Source organism: Diorhabda sublineata, chromosome 1, assembly GCF_026230105.1.
Source record: "Diorhabda sublineata isolate icDioSubl1.1 chromosome 1, icDioSubl1.1, whole genome shotgun sequence".
In the NCBI taxonomy this organism is placed as follows: domain Eukaryota; kingdom Metazoa; phylum Arthropoda; class Insecta; order Coleoptera; family Chrysomelidae; genus Diorhabda; species Diorhabda sublineata.
Window position 1 is genome coordinate 33,388,204 of NC_079474.1, and position 17,281 is coordinate 33,405,484.

Genomic DNA, 17,281 nt, shown 5'->3' on the forward strand with positions numbered 1-17,281 from the left:
TCCGATAGTTCGACATTTTTAATGGCCGACGTACTCAAAACTTATTATTATACGAGTGCTATACGAGTTGTTTACAGATACTTGAAATTATCTTGATCAAAACGTGGATGAAACCAAAAGCAGTGCGCCGATCAACAAACTTCGACTTTTGGTGATAAAGCACCATCTCGAATCACCGTCTTTTGCTGGTATTCCGAATAAATCGTGGTGGGACTTCAATACTGCATGAATTTTGTGTTAAATCATCCAAAATTGGGGGTTTTGCCAAAAAACATTAATGCCGTGCATGAAATAATTCAATCGTAGTGCTTCAAAAGAAGAAGAACCCAAAATTAAACAGCAATTGATTGTATGGGTCTTTCAAGTCGAGCTAAATCCATCAAAAGCAAATGGTCAATTCTGAATGGTAAACCAGCTTTTGCTTACTAGAAAAAATCGGGGAAATCAATCGCAGAAAACGACAATGCGAATATCAGTTCAAACAAAAGCGTTTTTGAATAATCAAAACATTGGTCATCCACCGTACAGTCCTTGGTTGGATCCCAAAAAAATTAATTGCGAGGAAAACATTTTTCTAAACCTGAAGAAGCATTTGAAACGTTCAAATCACATGTTTCGGACGTACTTCACTCGGAATGGTTATAATGTTTCGACAATTGGTTCAAACACATGCATACGTGGTTTGATCTTCTTCTTCTTCTTACTGCTGTGTATAGGCATCATTGCCTGTTTTTCTTCACGTCATTGCCTCTGCTCAGTCACCTGGGAGGTTGTCACTCCATCTTTTCCTAGGTCTTCCAATGCTTCTTTGTCCTGCTGGTGATTTGTCCCTTGATATTTTCACAATTCGTTCTTCCGTCATGCGGTCAATGTGCTCATTCCATTCTATCTTTCTATCCAGTACCCAGTCATTGATATTATCTATTCCGCATGTTCGTCTTATGTTTTCACTCCTTTCTCTATCCAGTAGTGTTCTTCGAACTATTTTCATTTCTGTAGTCTCCAATATCCGTTTCGTTTTAGAGGTCTCAGGTCGGGTCTCTGCTGCATAGGATAATATAGGTCTGATTGCGGTCTTGTAAATGCGGGCTTTTGCTTCAGTTCGAATGTATTTATTTCGCCAGATTGTGTCATTTAGGTATGCTGCTGCTCTTGAGGCTCTTGTAGCTTGGTTTCTTACTTCCGTCTCCACGTCCCCGTGTCCAGATATTTCGATTCCCAGATATTTAAATTTCATTTCCTGGTGTATTATTTTCTTATCCACCACAAGCTTACATCTGATCGGTGTCTTGGAAGTAACCATTGATTTTGTCTTTGCCGCTGATATTATCATATTGAATTTTTTTGCTGTTTTGTTAAATTGGTACAGTAGCCTTTGCAGATCGTCCTCGTTCTCCGCCAACAGTACCGCATCGTCTGCATAGCACAGGATTTTGACTTCTTTATTTCCCATTTTGTATCCTGTTAGTTTGCGTACTTGTTTTATGATTTCATCCATCACTATGTTAAATAGGAGCGGACTGAAAGAGTCCCCTTGTCTAATGCCCCTATTTGCAGGTAAATGTTCAGTTAGGTCATCATTTATTTTTGCTTGGATTGTATTTTTTGAGTATATATTTTCGATTATTTTAATGACATTGTATGGTATCTGTCTATCATAAAGAAGGTGTATTATGTCTTTTAATTGTATTCGATCGAAGGCCTTCTGCAAGTTAATGAAACACATGAAGGCTGGTCGATTATATTCGATCGATTTTTCCGTTATTTGTCTTATGACAAATATTGCGTCCGTGGAGGATCTTCCCGATCTGAAACCCTGTTGTTCATCTGCTAGTGAGATACATTCATTTATTTTATTTGTTATTATCTTTGTGGTTAATTTCAGCGTTGTGCATAGTAGATTTATTCCTCTATAGTTCTCGGGCACTTTTTTATCTCCTTTTTTAAATAGAGGAATCGTAATGCTATTTCTCCACTCATCTGGTATTCTGTGTTGGGTAAATATTTTTTTGATTAGGGTTGTTAGTTGTTGGTTTAGCTTCTCTCCTCCATATTTAAGTAATTTTATGTTATCCGGACCTGGGCTCTTTCTGTTTTTTAGTTTTTGGAGTGCTGTTTCTATATCTTCCTTTTTTATATTAGTCTCATCACTTATTACTAACTCTGGTGTATTTGGTTCGGTTTCGGTCTCTTCATCCTTGTATAGTTCCTCTAAATATTTTACCCAAAGTATCTCTTTCTACGTGTCTGGTTCTGATGAGTTCATTTGCTTCTGTTCTCTGATTTCTTATTAATCGCCAGATTTGTTTTTGTAACCCATAGAAGTCGATTTCCATTCTTTTGGAGAAGGTTTCCCAGTAGTTGTCTTTCATTTGTCTCACTAGTGTTTTTGTATCGTTACGGATTCTCTTGTATTCTTTATATGCTTCTGCCGTTTGTGACGACATGTAGTTTAAGTACGCTTTCTTTTTCTTTTTGCACTGTTCTTTGACCTTGCTGGAGAACCATATTTTGTTCGTTCCTTGTTTTTGTGGTCTTATAGTTCGAGTTCCAAGCGATTCACTTGCTGCTTCTATGATATTTTCTTTTAATCTCTTCCAACTGTTGTTAATATCATCATTTTCTTCTATCGGGTTTTTATCGATTTTCCCTTTTAAACGGTTTTGATATAGTTCTTCCGCCTGCATGATCGCTGGGTGGATTGAGTAGCTTAGCGATTGTGTTACCGGTCCCAAGCCCGAGAAAAGGAGGAGGGTTAGCGGAACGGGTTAGCAGCCCATCCACCGTAAAACCGAATATAGCTCATAGACCCACAAATTTGCCTCGGAATAGGACTGTAGTTTGATCTTAATGGAGAATATTTTGGAATATAATAAAGTCATATCCAAATATGAATATTTGTTTTTATTTGTCTATATCAAAATTTAAAAATCAAATACTTCGGAATAAATGACCTTGTACGTTTTTAGTTGAGAATAGGAATGGATTTATGTGGCTGTTTGGTTTACCTAAGAAATTTTGAACGAATATTTTGTGGAAACTTCTATATGTATTATCTAATAAAAGGATTATTCAATTCCGAGTATTTCGAACAAAGCTTTACAACTAAATTTTATTTGTATTTTAAATATCTTCATTGTCTTCTGCAACAAACAACCGGCGGTAGATTTAATGCTTACCGGTTATTATCCACTTGATCTAATTGAGATAATGACAATATCCCAACGAGTAGTAATTTAATGAATACAAGGTATGTACTATATGGTACAGACTTCGTCGAAAAAAATAACAGAAACTCGACGGGAATCTAATAATAATCGAAAATATTTAAAGCGCTACTTTTAAAGACTGATAGATATTTGTGTGTGATTTGTCATTTGTAGTCGTTTCTATTAAGCAACAGATAACTATAGTTCACCCCTGTCGTCCATGTACTAATTAAAAATCACACCAAGTTGGTTAAAATTTGTTTTAACAGTTTTGTAAAGGCGAAGAGAATAGCCCGAAAGCCAAAATTCGATTATAAACGAGGAAACTGTTGGCCACGGTCTCTTGGGTCATGTTAAGCTTCAGCATTAATGCATAATATGAGCTTGTCTCATCAGCGAGGTGTAGGTTCTTCACGCCAACGCCAGACTTCATACTAGAGCTGCAAGGCAGCCAACAGTGAATTGGAAAACTCAGTCCAGACTTATAGCCGTCTAGGTAGATATTAGATTGGTCGAAGTATTAAAAAAAAAAGTTGAAAGTTACTCTGTTCTTGATAGAACCCTAACTTTGATTTGTTCTTTCTTTTTGTAAATAAAGTGAGGTTGTTCTCGTTACTTGTTGCCTTATTTTCTTGTATATACGTGGAAGTTATAATTACAATGCTTACTTACTTACTGGTATTTATATTTTCAGATCAAGTATGCAGGACAGGATGCAAAGGAAGTGAGTAATATTTAATTTAAATATAACTGTGACATCTTTGTGGAAATAACGATAATACATATTTTTCACTCGACACAATCATCAAAAACTTTTTCTTTATTATGCTACTTTTGAATGCTTGGCAAGCCTCAACAAGTTTCAATAAATAATAAGCTTTAGATGTACTTACATGTTGACGCGTGTTAAGTGTCGGTAATAAACATGTTTTTGTTATTATATAAGTCAAAAGCAATTGCAGACACAACACAACTAGTTTAGAACAAACTAAGCGTGTAAATGGTATTTTGTGAAGACTTAGGAGTCCTGGAAATACACAAAACCTTGGCAAGCATGTAAATGTAGCATTATAATAACAATTCATCCTAAATATAAAACATACTTGTCCCCAGATATGTGTAACATCTCTTTTTGGGATTTATTCCTAGTATCTTGAAGTTTGAATCAAAATTGTGTCATAAGATTCCAAATTCACTAAGTTAAATTCATAATTTTGGTGATTTTCAGATAACCAAGTATTCAAATATACGCCTGGAACAACGTACAAATATAATTATGAAGGTAAAATCGATATAAGTCTATCATCCGCAGAAGGCCAAATAACGAGTACCGATGTAAAAGCTACAGTATTATTAACACAATTAGGAGATTGTAATCAATTACTGAGGCTTCAAAACGTTCAAATTCTAACAGGAAACAAGGTAAATAACAACAACAAATGTATATTTTCAAAGCACCCTTAGTATCTACGGAAAATTGTCACTATAGTCACTTGTCAATTGTCACTTGTCTCAGCGATATTCCAATTTCTTTAAAGCGTTTTCTCGAGACGCGCCTATTGCGTTTACAACTATGATCATTTGAAATATATCTCGCCAATACGAGATAGTGGATTTTTGTCAGGTTATCTTTTGTTGTATCCGTGCTCCACCTGAACGTGGCTCATTAAAAACCTACGTGCGACTACGTTGAAAGTCGTTAAACCAATCTTTGATTCTGCTTTTTTTTGCTATTTACCTAGATCGGACAGGTTTGCTAAAATGATAGGGCTGATATTTCGACAGTAGCCATTTACGAGAATGTAATACAGTCAGGGGTGTTAACTCAATTGCACAGAGGGCCATGTATTAAATTTAGAATGTGAAGTCAAATAATAAAAATGTACTAAAGTATTTTAACATTTTATTTATTTTATTATAATAATTATTTCGAGCTCGAGGATCCAGATATCTGACTTGTTTTTGACAAGCTATGTTCTGTACGATGTTTTTTCTTATTTATTTTCATTTCCAAAAACATCTCCACACCTGCTACCAAACATGCACATAATGCGTGCTGTATGCTTTTTCAAAATACTGTCCGGTTGAAAAACTATCAACTCCATTTTTGTAAATGGACTGGTGCCTGTGTAGCCTGGCACCACAATTGAAATTGGCAATTCCTACGAAATTTGAATTCCGCGATTAGATTTCGCAAAATATTGATTCAATATTTTTTTGTTTCACCTTGCCAAATAATTTTAAATGAAGTAGATGATACATTATTTAATTTTACTGCAGCTTCAACTCTGTTTCGAAAGCTTGAATACGTGATTACATTTTAGTGACAATCAGATTTTTATTCTGTAACTTTACATTCAGATCAGTCTTTATCATATCAGTGTTTATTCATATCTATCAAAAAGGTTCAATCGATCTATAAGTCATTATTATAATCGAAAAATATTTGTCAAACTACTCCTCGTCAACGAACTTTGGTGAAATAACGGATATTACAAAACTTTTCATGCAAATTTAGTCTTCTTTCATTGCCTTATCCGTTGTGAATGTTGGTTATTAACAAGGCTATTCTTATCTTGTTTCTAAACGTATCAAAAGATGACACTCCAAATCACTGACATAGGTTGAGCAACCGTCTTTTTTCTGGTCCCCTCTTACTATTCATTTTGGCTTTGACAATCCACTGCATGTCTTAGTATGCGGCCAAAATACTCCAGTTTCCGTTTTTTTTTACTGTAAAGACGACTTCCTTCTCTTTCACTAGTCACTGCATAACTTCCATGTGCTCTGTCCAGGATATTAACAAAATAAGTCGATATATCCATATTCCGAAAGATTGCAATTGCAAGTAGCCGAGGTTGTGGTCCAAGCCTCTACACCAAAGAACAAAACAGAAAATATGCAGCACCTGACTAGCTTCATCTTTGGCTATATATAGTTTCTTCATGTTGTTAAACGCAGTTCAAGCCCTTTCTATCCTTGATCGTATTTCTGAAGCCTGTTCCTGGTCCTTTACTCCTAATCCCACAAACTTCTTCGATGTTTTCTGTTTTAATTTAGTTACAACGCCTAAATATTTGCCAACCATGGCATGGCTGCCGTTGTAGTTGTAGTATATTCCATTAAAAGACATTGTGAACCTTTTCATTCTTAAAGCCGAAATACCAAGCAAAGATGATGTGTATAAGAATAATTTTTTTTGCAGAAACATGGAACAGTTCCAGATTTAGAAAAACCCGTTCAAATCAATTTCCACGATGGACATATCGAAGATAGTATTTGTACGGACGCTCATGATACCCAAAACTCTCTGAATATTAAGCGAGCTATCGCGTCTCTGTTCCAAGCCAATTTGAACAGCGCACACGAAACAGACGTTTTCGGTTTATGTCCTACGGAAATAGCGCAACACAAACAAGGAGCAGATTTAGTCGTCGTCAAGAGCCGCGATCTAAACAAGTGCGCTTACAGAGAACACTTAAAAGCAGATTTCTTTGCCACAACTTTCGATTTGAACAGTGAAATTAAATCCAGTCCACTGTTGAACGGTGACTACACCGCGAAACTAACAATCAAAAACGGTATTTTGAATCAAGTTTTAGTAACCGAAAACTACTTTTTCGTTCCTTTTTCCGTTGGAAAGAATGGTGCTAAAGCAGTAGTAACAACTAAGCTTCATCTAATGACTACGTTGAAAGAATCTCCGAAAGCTGTTACAAATACACCGAGATCGATCATTTTCGATAATCCCCATCCGGTAACTGCCCCTACTTGTAACGTTAACACCATCACGAACGCCGTTAAAGAAGTCGCTAAAAGTATCGATGTCGTAGTAGGCGAAAAAACCGCTAAAGAATTTGTTACTTTGATTAAAACAATTAGAGTTGCAAATAAAAACGATCTTTTGGCCGTTTACAATCAAGTAAGATCCGGCGTACTTCCAGGAGATAAAGCTACTTCTAAAAAACTTTTCTTGGACGCTCTTTTACAAGCCGGCACCGGCGATGCGATCGAAGCTGCTATAACTCTTTTAAAGAGCAACGAATTCAATGAGGGTGAGAAGAGTTTGGTGTACCTCGGAATGTCTTTGGTCAAACATTCAACAGAAAATGCAATCAAAACTGCAGCTGTAAGTATGCCTAGTTGCAAAATGTCATCTATAATCTATAAAGACACGGTTTTCTCTATCACCACCAACCCCAATCAACTTCCCGTTGGGGAGTAAATACCCCTTGGTTTCCAGGTCATAGTAAGGGAGTTTGGTCGCGGTGGGTGGTGAAAATTTGAAAACATATATTTCTATCCTTTTGTAACGCATAAGGACTTCTAAAAAGATCTCAAAATTTCTAGAATGATCGAAAAATCATTATAATCGATCTAGAAAGTTCTAAAAATTTCTGGGATGATCTGGGAAGTTCTAAAATGAATGCAAACTATTGTAATCGATTTAGAATGTACTAGAAATTTCTCGAATGATCTGGAAAGTTCCAAAATGAATGCAATTTATTTTGATCGATTTAGAATGTTCGAGGAAATTCTAGAACGACCTACAATATTCTAAAATGAATGGAATTTATAAGAAGCGATTTCAAATGTTCTAGAAGATTCTAGAAGAAATTTTTGGATTGATCTGGAAAGTTACAAAATGTGTACTAGTGTACAGAAATTGTTAAAAGAGTGAATTTTGATTAAAAAAATGTTGCGTGTGCATATTTTTTATTAAATCAATACTTTTTTAGCTATTCACGATTGAAAATGCTGAGTTTTCGACCAAAAAATGCATTTTTTTTTCAATAATAACTGAATTTTTACGAAAAAAATCATTTGAAACAAACGATGTTCAAACTTTCCGAAATGTAGAAACAATTAATCGGCTTTTATTATGATAAAAAATTACATTGGTCAATCCAAGAGGTTAATAACTAAAGTGACAGCAAATTATACCCTGGCAGATGGACGCTTGTTGAACACTTTTTTCATGAAGGTTATTCTATGTATTATAAAGCTGCTAAACTACTGAAAATATCCATGAAAAACATATATTGCTTAAATTATTAATAAAAAAAACTGCTTCAATTAACCTTAGAGTAATTTAGGCTTATCTTTTTGTATTTTGAAATAACAAATTCTATAAAAATTCGCAATGATATAACCTATCGTATTTCAATGTTACTTGTAACGACCTGACCTAACATAACCTTCAATTGGACGGATTTTGAATTCAAAATAAAAATAATTGAATAGCAACCGAAATCAACAAACTTTACGTTTTATTTTGAAGGTTGTATTTCGAACTAAATAAAATTTCATAAAAGATTTATTTCTGTCAAATAGTTTATATTCGAGAAAAGAGTTTCTTAGTCTCTTTTTTTCGATTGTTTTATATTAATATTTTATAACAAATGTTTTTCAGGAATTACTGGACCTTCCGAATCTCCCAGAAGAAGCTTACTTAGGTATCGGAAATGTTGTAGGAAGCTATTGTCGAGCACATTCTTGCAAAAACGTCGATGCTATCAATCAAATCACCCAAAAACTTCTCCAAAAACTTGCGGCTACTACATCCGACAAAAAAGTTGAAAATCAAATTATTCTCATATTGAAAACTTTGGCAAACTTCAAACATCTAAACGACAATGTCGTTGCAAAAATCACTTCGATCGCTGAAAACAGACAAGCCTCCACCAGGTTGAGAGCTTTCGCTTTAGATACTTATCTTTCAGATCCGTGTAAAGATAAAATAAGAAACAGCGCTTTACAAATTTTGAAAAATATACAACAAGATTCCGAAATAAGAATAAGAGCTTATTTAGTTTTGGCCCAATGCCCTAATGACAAAATTGGTAATGCCGTAAAAGCTCTATTAGAACAGGAACCCAGCTACCAAGGTATGTATGTACAATCTAAATAGGTCAAGACGAAACGGCCATTTTAAACTGTTTACATAGAATCCAGCTCTAAATTACAAAGGTGAAAGTTTTTAAAATTCCCGCCAATTGACTGTCAACAGTTACTGTCATTCAAAACTGTAGTAGTCAACTGATTTACTAGAAATCAAGATGACAAATATTCTGGATGCTCAGTCACGATTGCGATAACCATAGACAAAGTTGCTTATTAACGGAGGAGGCTCTGTTGGTCAAAATTAGTAATAAACGCAATGGTTTAACAATTTTGGTACTGTACAACCAACAGTTGTCACGAAGTTATAGTAGTCCAAACAGTTGGTTGATCACTGTGGATCGATGCCAAAGTAGTTTTTTGAATTGCGTGTCGTGGTAAAACATTCGATGACTTAAGGAATTGTGTGAAAATTCATGAATCGAGTCACGTATTGTTCATTCGACCTCAAAATATACTATAAACACTTTGAATGTATCAAATTGTAGCAATATTTTCCATTTTATCAATGAGAATCAATCAATCAGGTGTGTTCAATACATAGCATTAATTGGTGTCCCATTTGGTGTGTTTATTAAAATTTTTGACGAAAAAACATCGTCATTAAAAAATCGAGCGATGTAAGATGAGGAATCTTGAAGGTCATAACTCGAAATAGTAGTTTCTTCTTTTAACCTAACCATTTAACCTTGGATGCATCAACGAGCTGAAAATACATATCCTGACAGGCTTTAATGGAAAAATTATGATTTGCATCCCATAATTATCCGTCAAAAAGGATTGAATAAAATCTTGGATAACCCAAAGCAGTAGAATCCTGGTGTGTGACCTAGTGGAAGACTGTTGATGTATAAATATGATACATTTAAGCTCTTATTAACACAATCATGAAAATCCTGGGTTCCTCTACTGCCAACAAAGCAAAGAAATTTGTACTGACAAGATCAAACTTGTTTTTTAACTTATTACGTTCATTTTTGCTCTAATTTCCACCGAATCATCTGATATAGCGTGGAATTGGCTGTTTCGTTTCTTCCCGATCAAGTTGAAATATAAACATAAGCAGTTTAAGTAATAAAAATTTCATTTCAGTCGGGGGATTTATCACTTCTCACATCCGCAATCTTCGAGCTTCAGCTAATCCAGACAAGCAACTTGCCAAACAGTACCTCGGATTTAGCGTTACCAAGAAATTCCCGATCGATTTCAGGAAGTGGTCGTACAACGGCGAATTATCTTACGCGGTTGATACCCTCGGTATGGCAGCGTCATCTGATGTCAATATCATTTATTCCGAAAACGATTTCTTACCGAGATTGACTACTTTGAACGCCACTGCTGAAGTCTTCGGTCATTCTATGAATTTCCTCGAACTCAATCTGAGACAGGAAAATTTAAACAGATTGGTGGAACATTATTTCGGACCGAACGGTTTAATACGAGGATCATCTCTGGGAGAATTGTTTAAAAACGAAATAAAAACATCGTCGAAATTGTGGCAAGATCTTAATAGTAAACTTAAATCGAGTTTGAGGGCACGTCGTGATGTCAGTAGAAAGGAAATCGATAACATTGGTAGAGCGGTACAAATTAAAGAAAACGAATTAGATAAAGATTTAGATCTTGACATCAGCGTTAAAGCTTTTGGATCCGAGCTCCTTTATACCAACTTGAACGCTCATCATATAGGTTTGACACCCGAAGCAATCATCGATCAAGTTATAAACAACTTCAACGAAGGCTTAGACAAACTCAAGAGTTTCCAAGTAAGTATCTGAATAGTATGTTCCATTTGATGGGTATTCAAACTATCCCTTCATGAGAGACTAGCATTTAAATCGCATTTTAAGGGATATCATTGAGTCTGTTGTAGATGAGAATTCCGTTCATTAACCAAAAAACCAAAAACAAGACTCATCTCTTAGCATAATTTAGCGATTAATCAAATTTTAAATACTTTAAAACCGTGCTATGACTCTAGTACCTGTACCGGTAGGATCTTATGGCGTAAAATGATAAATTTCATCTTCTTACACCCTTTCATTTATGAAATCCATCATCAGTTCATAACTACTCGAAGGGTGTTTCCTCGACTCTAATTTCTGAATATTTAGAAAATTTTTAACTGCTCTAGAGCCCAAATAACGGAGGATGGTTCCGTGACGACAATTCCTGCACCAGTGGGTTCTTATAAGTCAATACCCAGGTGGAAAAAGATAATTTTCAACTTCATACTTCAATTTACGTTCTGATGTAATATCACCATTAAGAATCATTCTTGTATGAAATCTATTCACTGTTTATGACTCCTCTAGATCCCAAATGACGAAAGATGGTTCCGTGACTCTAATTTCTACACCAGTGGGTTCTTATAGGCCAATACCTTGCAGGAAAATGATAATTTTCATCTTCGTACTTCAATTTACGTTCTGGTGTAATATCACCATTAAGAATCATTCTTGTATGAAATCTATCCACTGTTTATGACTCCTCTAGATCCCAAATGACGAAAGATGGTTCCGTGACTCTAATTTCTTCACCAGCGGGTTCTTATAGGCCAATACCTTGCAGGAAAATGATAATTTTTATCTTCGTACTTCAATTTGCGTTCTGGTGTAATATCACCATTAAGAATCATTCTTGTATGAAATCTATCCACTGTTTATCACTCCTCTAGATCCCAAATGACGAAAGATGGTTCCGTGACTCTAATTTCTTCACCAGCGGGTTCTTATAGGCCAATACCTTGCCGGAACATGATAATTATCATCTTCGTACTTCAATTTACGTTCTGGTGTAATATCACCATTAAGAATCATTCTTGTATGAAATCTATCCACTGTTTATGACTCCTCTAGATCCCAAATGACGAAAGATGGTTCCGTGACTCTAATTTCTTCACCAGCGGGTTCTTATAGGCCAATACCTTGCAGGAAAATGATAATTTTTATCTTCGTACTTCAATTTGCGTTCTGGTGTAATATCACCATTAAGAATCATTCTTGTATGAAATCTATCCACTGTTTATCACTCCTCTAGATCCCAAATGACGAAAGATGGTTCCGTGACTCTAATTTCTTCACCAGCGGGTTCTTATAGGCCAATACCTTGCCGGAACATGATAATTATCATCTTCGTACTTCAATTTACGTTCTGGTGTAATATCACCATTAAGAATCATTCTTGTATGAAATCTATCCACTGTTTATGACTCCTCTAGATCCCAAATGACGAAAGATGGTTCCGTGACTCTAATTTCTTCACCAGCGGGTTCTTATAGGCCAATACCTTGCAGGAAAATGATAATTTTTATCTTCGTACTTCAATTTGCGTTCTGGTGTAATATCACCATTAAGAATCATTCTTGTATGAAATCTATCCACTGTTTATCACTCCTCTAGATCCCAAATGACGAAAGATGGTTCCGTGACTCTAATTTCTTCACCAGCGGGTTCTTATAGGCCAATACCTTGCCGGAACATGATAATTATCATCTTCGTACTTCAATTTACGTTCTGGTGTAATATCACCATTAATAATCATTCTTGTATGAAATCTATCCACTGTTTATGACTCCTCTAGATCCCAAATGACGAAAGATGGTTCCGTGACTCTAATTTCTACACCAGTGGGTTCTTATAGGCCAATACCTTGCAGGAAAATGATAATTTTTATCTTCGTACTTCAATTTGCGTTCTGGTGTAATATCACCATTAAGAATCATTCTTGTATGAAATATATCCACTGTTTATGACTCCTCTAGATCCCAAATGACCAAAGATGGTTCCGTGACTTGGCATTATTGTGACTTTTTTTATAAGCTCTTGCTCTTGTACATCACTTTTGGCCAATCGACTAACCGTGGTCGATCTATTAGAGTAATTAGTAACTTTTTTGGCTTGGTACTCAAAGCAATCGCTTCGGCAGACGATTTTATCCGCATTTGAATCGTATTTCTTCCATATTATCATACAAGCGAAGATTTATTCTTCTGTCAACTGCTTGAAGCACGAAAATACTTCTGTATAGTTATAATGTATAACAGCTTTTGTATTGTGGATATAATATTTCTAATTTTGTTTTCAGGATACTTTCCGTGCTAATATCTTATTCTTAGATTCGGAATTAGATTATCCAACATCTCTCGGTTTTCCTCTACGGTTGGCAGCAGAAGGTACGGCGAATACTCAACTCAAAGCTGAAGGTGGAATAGACGTAAGAGCTCTGCTGAACAACAAAGATACCAACGTTAACGTGAAATTAATTCCAAGCGCTAAAATTGAAATAACCGCTAGACTTTCTTTGGATGCTCTAGTTGTAGAAAACGGTATCAAATTGGTATCCAGTTTATACACAGCTACCGGATGTGACGTCAAAATTAGTTATAGTAACAACGGTAAAGGTGTCGATGTCAAATTGGGTTTGCCGGTACAAGAACAAAAATTAATTTCACTCAATCATCAAATAGTTAGTGAAACTAGAGAGCAAGCAGGACAAACATCTGTAACTACTCTGAAATTCTCTCAACCTAAAGACTTTAATCTCTGCTTGGATCAAGCTAGCGCGTTTATCGGACTAGCTTTCTGTGTTGATTTAAATGGACCCAATTTGGCCGGTCAACAAACTACGGTGTTGCCGTTCCCTCTTTCAGGAGACGCTAAATTCGCTATCAGCATCGAAAACGAGGATTTAAAAGAATACCACTTTAAGAACATCGTAAATCAAGATTTCACTTCCGGTGAAATTTTAGTAGAATGCGTAGGTAAAAACGGAGAGAAAAAAGTCAGTTTTCAATTTTTGAGCGAAATATATCCACAAAAGTTCATCAAAGCTATCTTCAATTCTCCGGTGAAATCGGCATTCGCCGAAGGTAGAATCACCAATACCAATCAAGAAAAATCGTTATTACTGAAAGCCGGACAAGACAACACGGAAGCTTACATCAAATTAGGAGTCGGTATATCCGGTTCCCAAGATAAATCTGTGTATAATCCAATTTTGGAATTCAAAACACCCGATGGCAATCAACAATTACCGGTAAAAGTTGATGGAAAAATTATTGCTGAAAAAACTGGTGAAAATAACAAATACACTTTTGAAAACGTCAAAATTCATCTTCCCAATCAAAAAATCCTTGGAATTAACGGAAATATTGGAAACGATAAGAAAACTTTCTTCAGCGATTTGACATTTTCCGAAGGTCAACAATCTGTTTCATTAACAGGTAAGAGACTATTTGGAAATATAACCTTACATATTTTAGGAATTTTTCATTTTTCAACATTAATCAATCAATTATTGATCACAATCCCAAAAAATTGATCATTTTTGTTCGTGGCGGTGGTCCAAATATCAATAATCCATCGACGTCATCAAATTGGACATCGATTATCATCTGATCGATCGTACAGAGTTTGAGAGTGATCGATTTTTCCTAATTCTTAGAAAAAGTTAATTACTTCGTGTCTCCTTAGCACTTAATCTTCAGAAATTAGAATCTAAATTTTGTTGAGCTTCTTTTATACATGCTCGCATTTATCAAAAAGTGGATGATCCACGTCTATGTGTCGAATAGATATTGCAAATACTGCTTATGTTGAATTCTGTTGGTCAGTTTGAACATCTGCCGTGGTAATATCGGTTATATCGACAGGCCACGGCTTGTTATTTTATAGCTTCAACGGACTGAAATCTTATATTTTACCTAGAGAAACAGGTAGAAATCGAACCGTGGACGATGCCACGATTTCGACTTTTCCTTCTTCAGTACGGATTTTTATTATTTCCTCCTGATTCCCAATGGATTCCTGAACATATTGAAGCGTTAGTCATTGAAATTGAAGATAAGCTTGTTAAAGTAGACTCGGATAAACCCTTCGCAAGGTCCTGAACCTTTCTGTAGAAAATAATGTAGATAAGAAGGTGTTATTCTAATAATCTACAGGGTGAGACTGATAGAGATACTCCTGGAAAATTATAACCAAAGAAGATCTATGGAATATATCTACTCAAGTAAGAACAATCTAATAGGAGTCTTGTAGAGGCATTGAGTCCTAAATAGACACTAGAATACACTTTTTTCGATTCTTGCATTCACAGCAATTCAATAGATTCAGATTATCGATTTGTTTTAATCTTGTCATTCGTTTTTGATGTGGAAAGGTGATTCGACAGAAGAGAACAATCTACTAGGAGTCTTTTCGAAGCGTTGAGTCCTCAATGGGCACTTGAAGATACTAGATTTTGTGTAGGTTGTTTAAACGTAATAATCTGAGCACTAATTTGGCACGTTTTTCGATTCCTGTATTCACAGCAATTCAATAGAATCAGATTATCGATTTGTTTTAATCTTGTCATTCGTTTTTGATGTGGAAAGGTGATTCGATAGAAGAGAACAATCTACTAGGAGTCTTTTCGAAGTGTTGAGTCCTCAATGGGCACTTGAAGATACTAGATTTTGTGTAGGTTGTTAAACGTAACAATCTGAGCACTAATTTGGCACTTTTTTCGATTCCTGTATTCACAGCAATCCAATAGAGTCAGATTATCGATTTGTTTTAATCTTGTCATTCGTTTTTGATGTGGAAAGGTGATTCGATAGAAGAGAACAATCTACTAGGAGTCTTTTCGAAGCGTTGAGTCCTCAATGGGCACTTGAAGATACTAGATTTTGTGTAGGTTGTTTAAACGTAACAATCTGAGCACTAATTTGGCACTTTTTTCGATTCCTGTATTCACAGCAATCCAATAGAGTCAGATTATCGATTTGTTTTAATCTTGTCATTCGTTTTTGATGTGGAAAGGTGATTCGATAGAAGAGAACAATCTACTAGGAGTCTTTTCGAAGCGTTGAGTCCTCAATGGGCACTTGAAGATACTAGATTTTGTGTAGGTTGTTTAAACGTAACGATTTGAGCACCAATTTAACACTTTTTTCGATTCCTGTATTCACAGTAATTCAATAGAATCAGATTATCGATTTGTTTTAATCTTGTCATTCGTTTTTGATGTGGAAAGGTGATTCGATAGAAGAGAACAATCTACTAGGAGTCTTTTCGAAGCGTTGAGTCCTCAATGGGCACTTGAAGATACTAGATTTTGTGTAGGTTGTTGAACGTAACAATCTGAGCACTAATTTGGCACGTTTTTCGATTCCTGTATTCACAGCAATTCAATAGAATCAGATTATCGATTTGTTTTAATCTTGTCATTCGTTTTTGATGTGGAAAGGTGATTCGATAGAAGAGAACAATCTACTAGGAGTCTTTTCGAAGTGTTGAGTCCTCAATGGGCACTTGAAGATACTAGATTTTGTGTAGGTTGTTAAACGTAACAATCTGAGCACTAATTTGGCACTTTTTTCGATTCCTGTATTCACAGCAATCCAATAGAGTCAGATTATCGATTTGTTTTAATCTTGTCATTCGTTTTTGATGTGGAAAGGTGATTCGATAGAAGAGAACAATCTACTAGGAGTCTTTTCGAAGTGTTGAGTCCTCAATGGGCACTTGAAGATACTAGATTTTGTGTAGGTTGTTAAACGTAACAATCTGAGCACTAATTTGGCACTTTTTTCGATTCCTGTATTCACAGCAATCCAATAGAGTCAGATTATCGATTTGTTTTAATCTTGTCATTCGTTTTTGATGTGGAAAGGTGATTCGATAGAAGAGAACAATCTACTAGGAGTCTTTTCGAAGTGTTGAGTCCTCAATGGGCACTTGAAGATACTAGATTTTGTGTAGGTTGTTAAACGTAACAATCTGAGCACTAATTTGGCACTTTTTTCGATTCCTGTATTCACAGCAATCCAATAGAGTCAGATTATCGATTTGTTTTAATCTTGTCATTCGTTTTTGATGTGGAAAGGTGATTCGATAGAAGAGAACAATCTACTAGGAGTCTTTTCGAAGTGTTGAGTCCTCAATGGGCACTTGAAGATACTAGATTTTGTGTAGGTTGTTAAACGTAACAATCTGAGCACTAATTTGGCACTTTTTTCGATTCTTGCATTCCTGGCAATTGGATTATTGGATTATTGATTCGTTTTTGAGTTTATGTAGAACCTCTTAGCGAAAATCTTGAAAACATCTGCTAATGTTAATAAAAGCTAATGTAGTGAATTGTTTACAGTTTGGAAAAGCACTGCGTTCGAATTAGAAAGAACTTCT

At 35.5% G+C, this 17,281-nt stretch overlaps 1 protein-coding gene across 1 annotated transcript in view; it reads left to right on the forward strand.

Annotated features, from left to right (window-relative positions):
• The window catches only part of LOC130445181 (apolipophorins), a 36,476-nt gene that overhangs the window by 4,201 nt on the left and 14,994 nt on the right, over positions 1-17,281 (forward strand). Inside the window, exons 2-7 of the mRNA XM_056780755.1 lie at positions 3,904-3,933; positions 4,438-4,631; positions 6,415-7,338; positions 8,623-9,097; positions 10,203-10,876; positions 13,197-14,334. Coding sequence (XP_056636733.1) covers positions 3,904-3,933; positions 4,438-4,631; positions 6,415-7,338; positions 8,623-9,097; positions 10,203-10,876; positions 13,197-14,334 — 3,435 coding nt within the window. The remainder of the gene's footprint in view (positions 1-3,903; positions 3,934-4,437; positions 4,632-6,414; positions 7,339-8,622; positions 9,098-10,202; positions 10,877-13,196; positions 14,335-17,281) is intronic.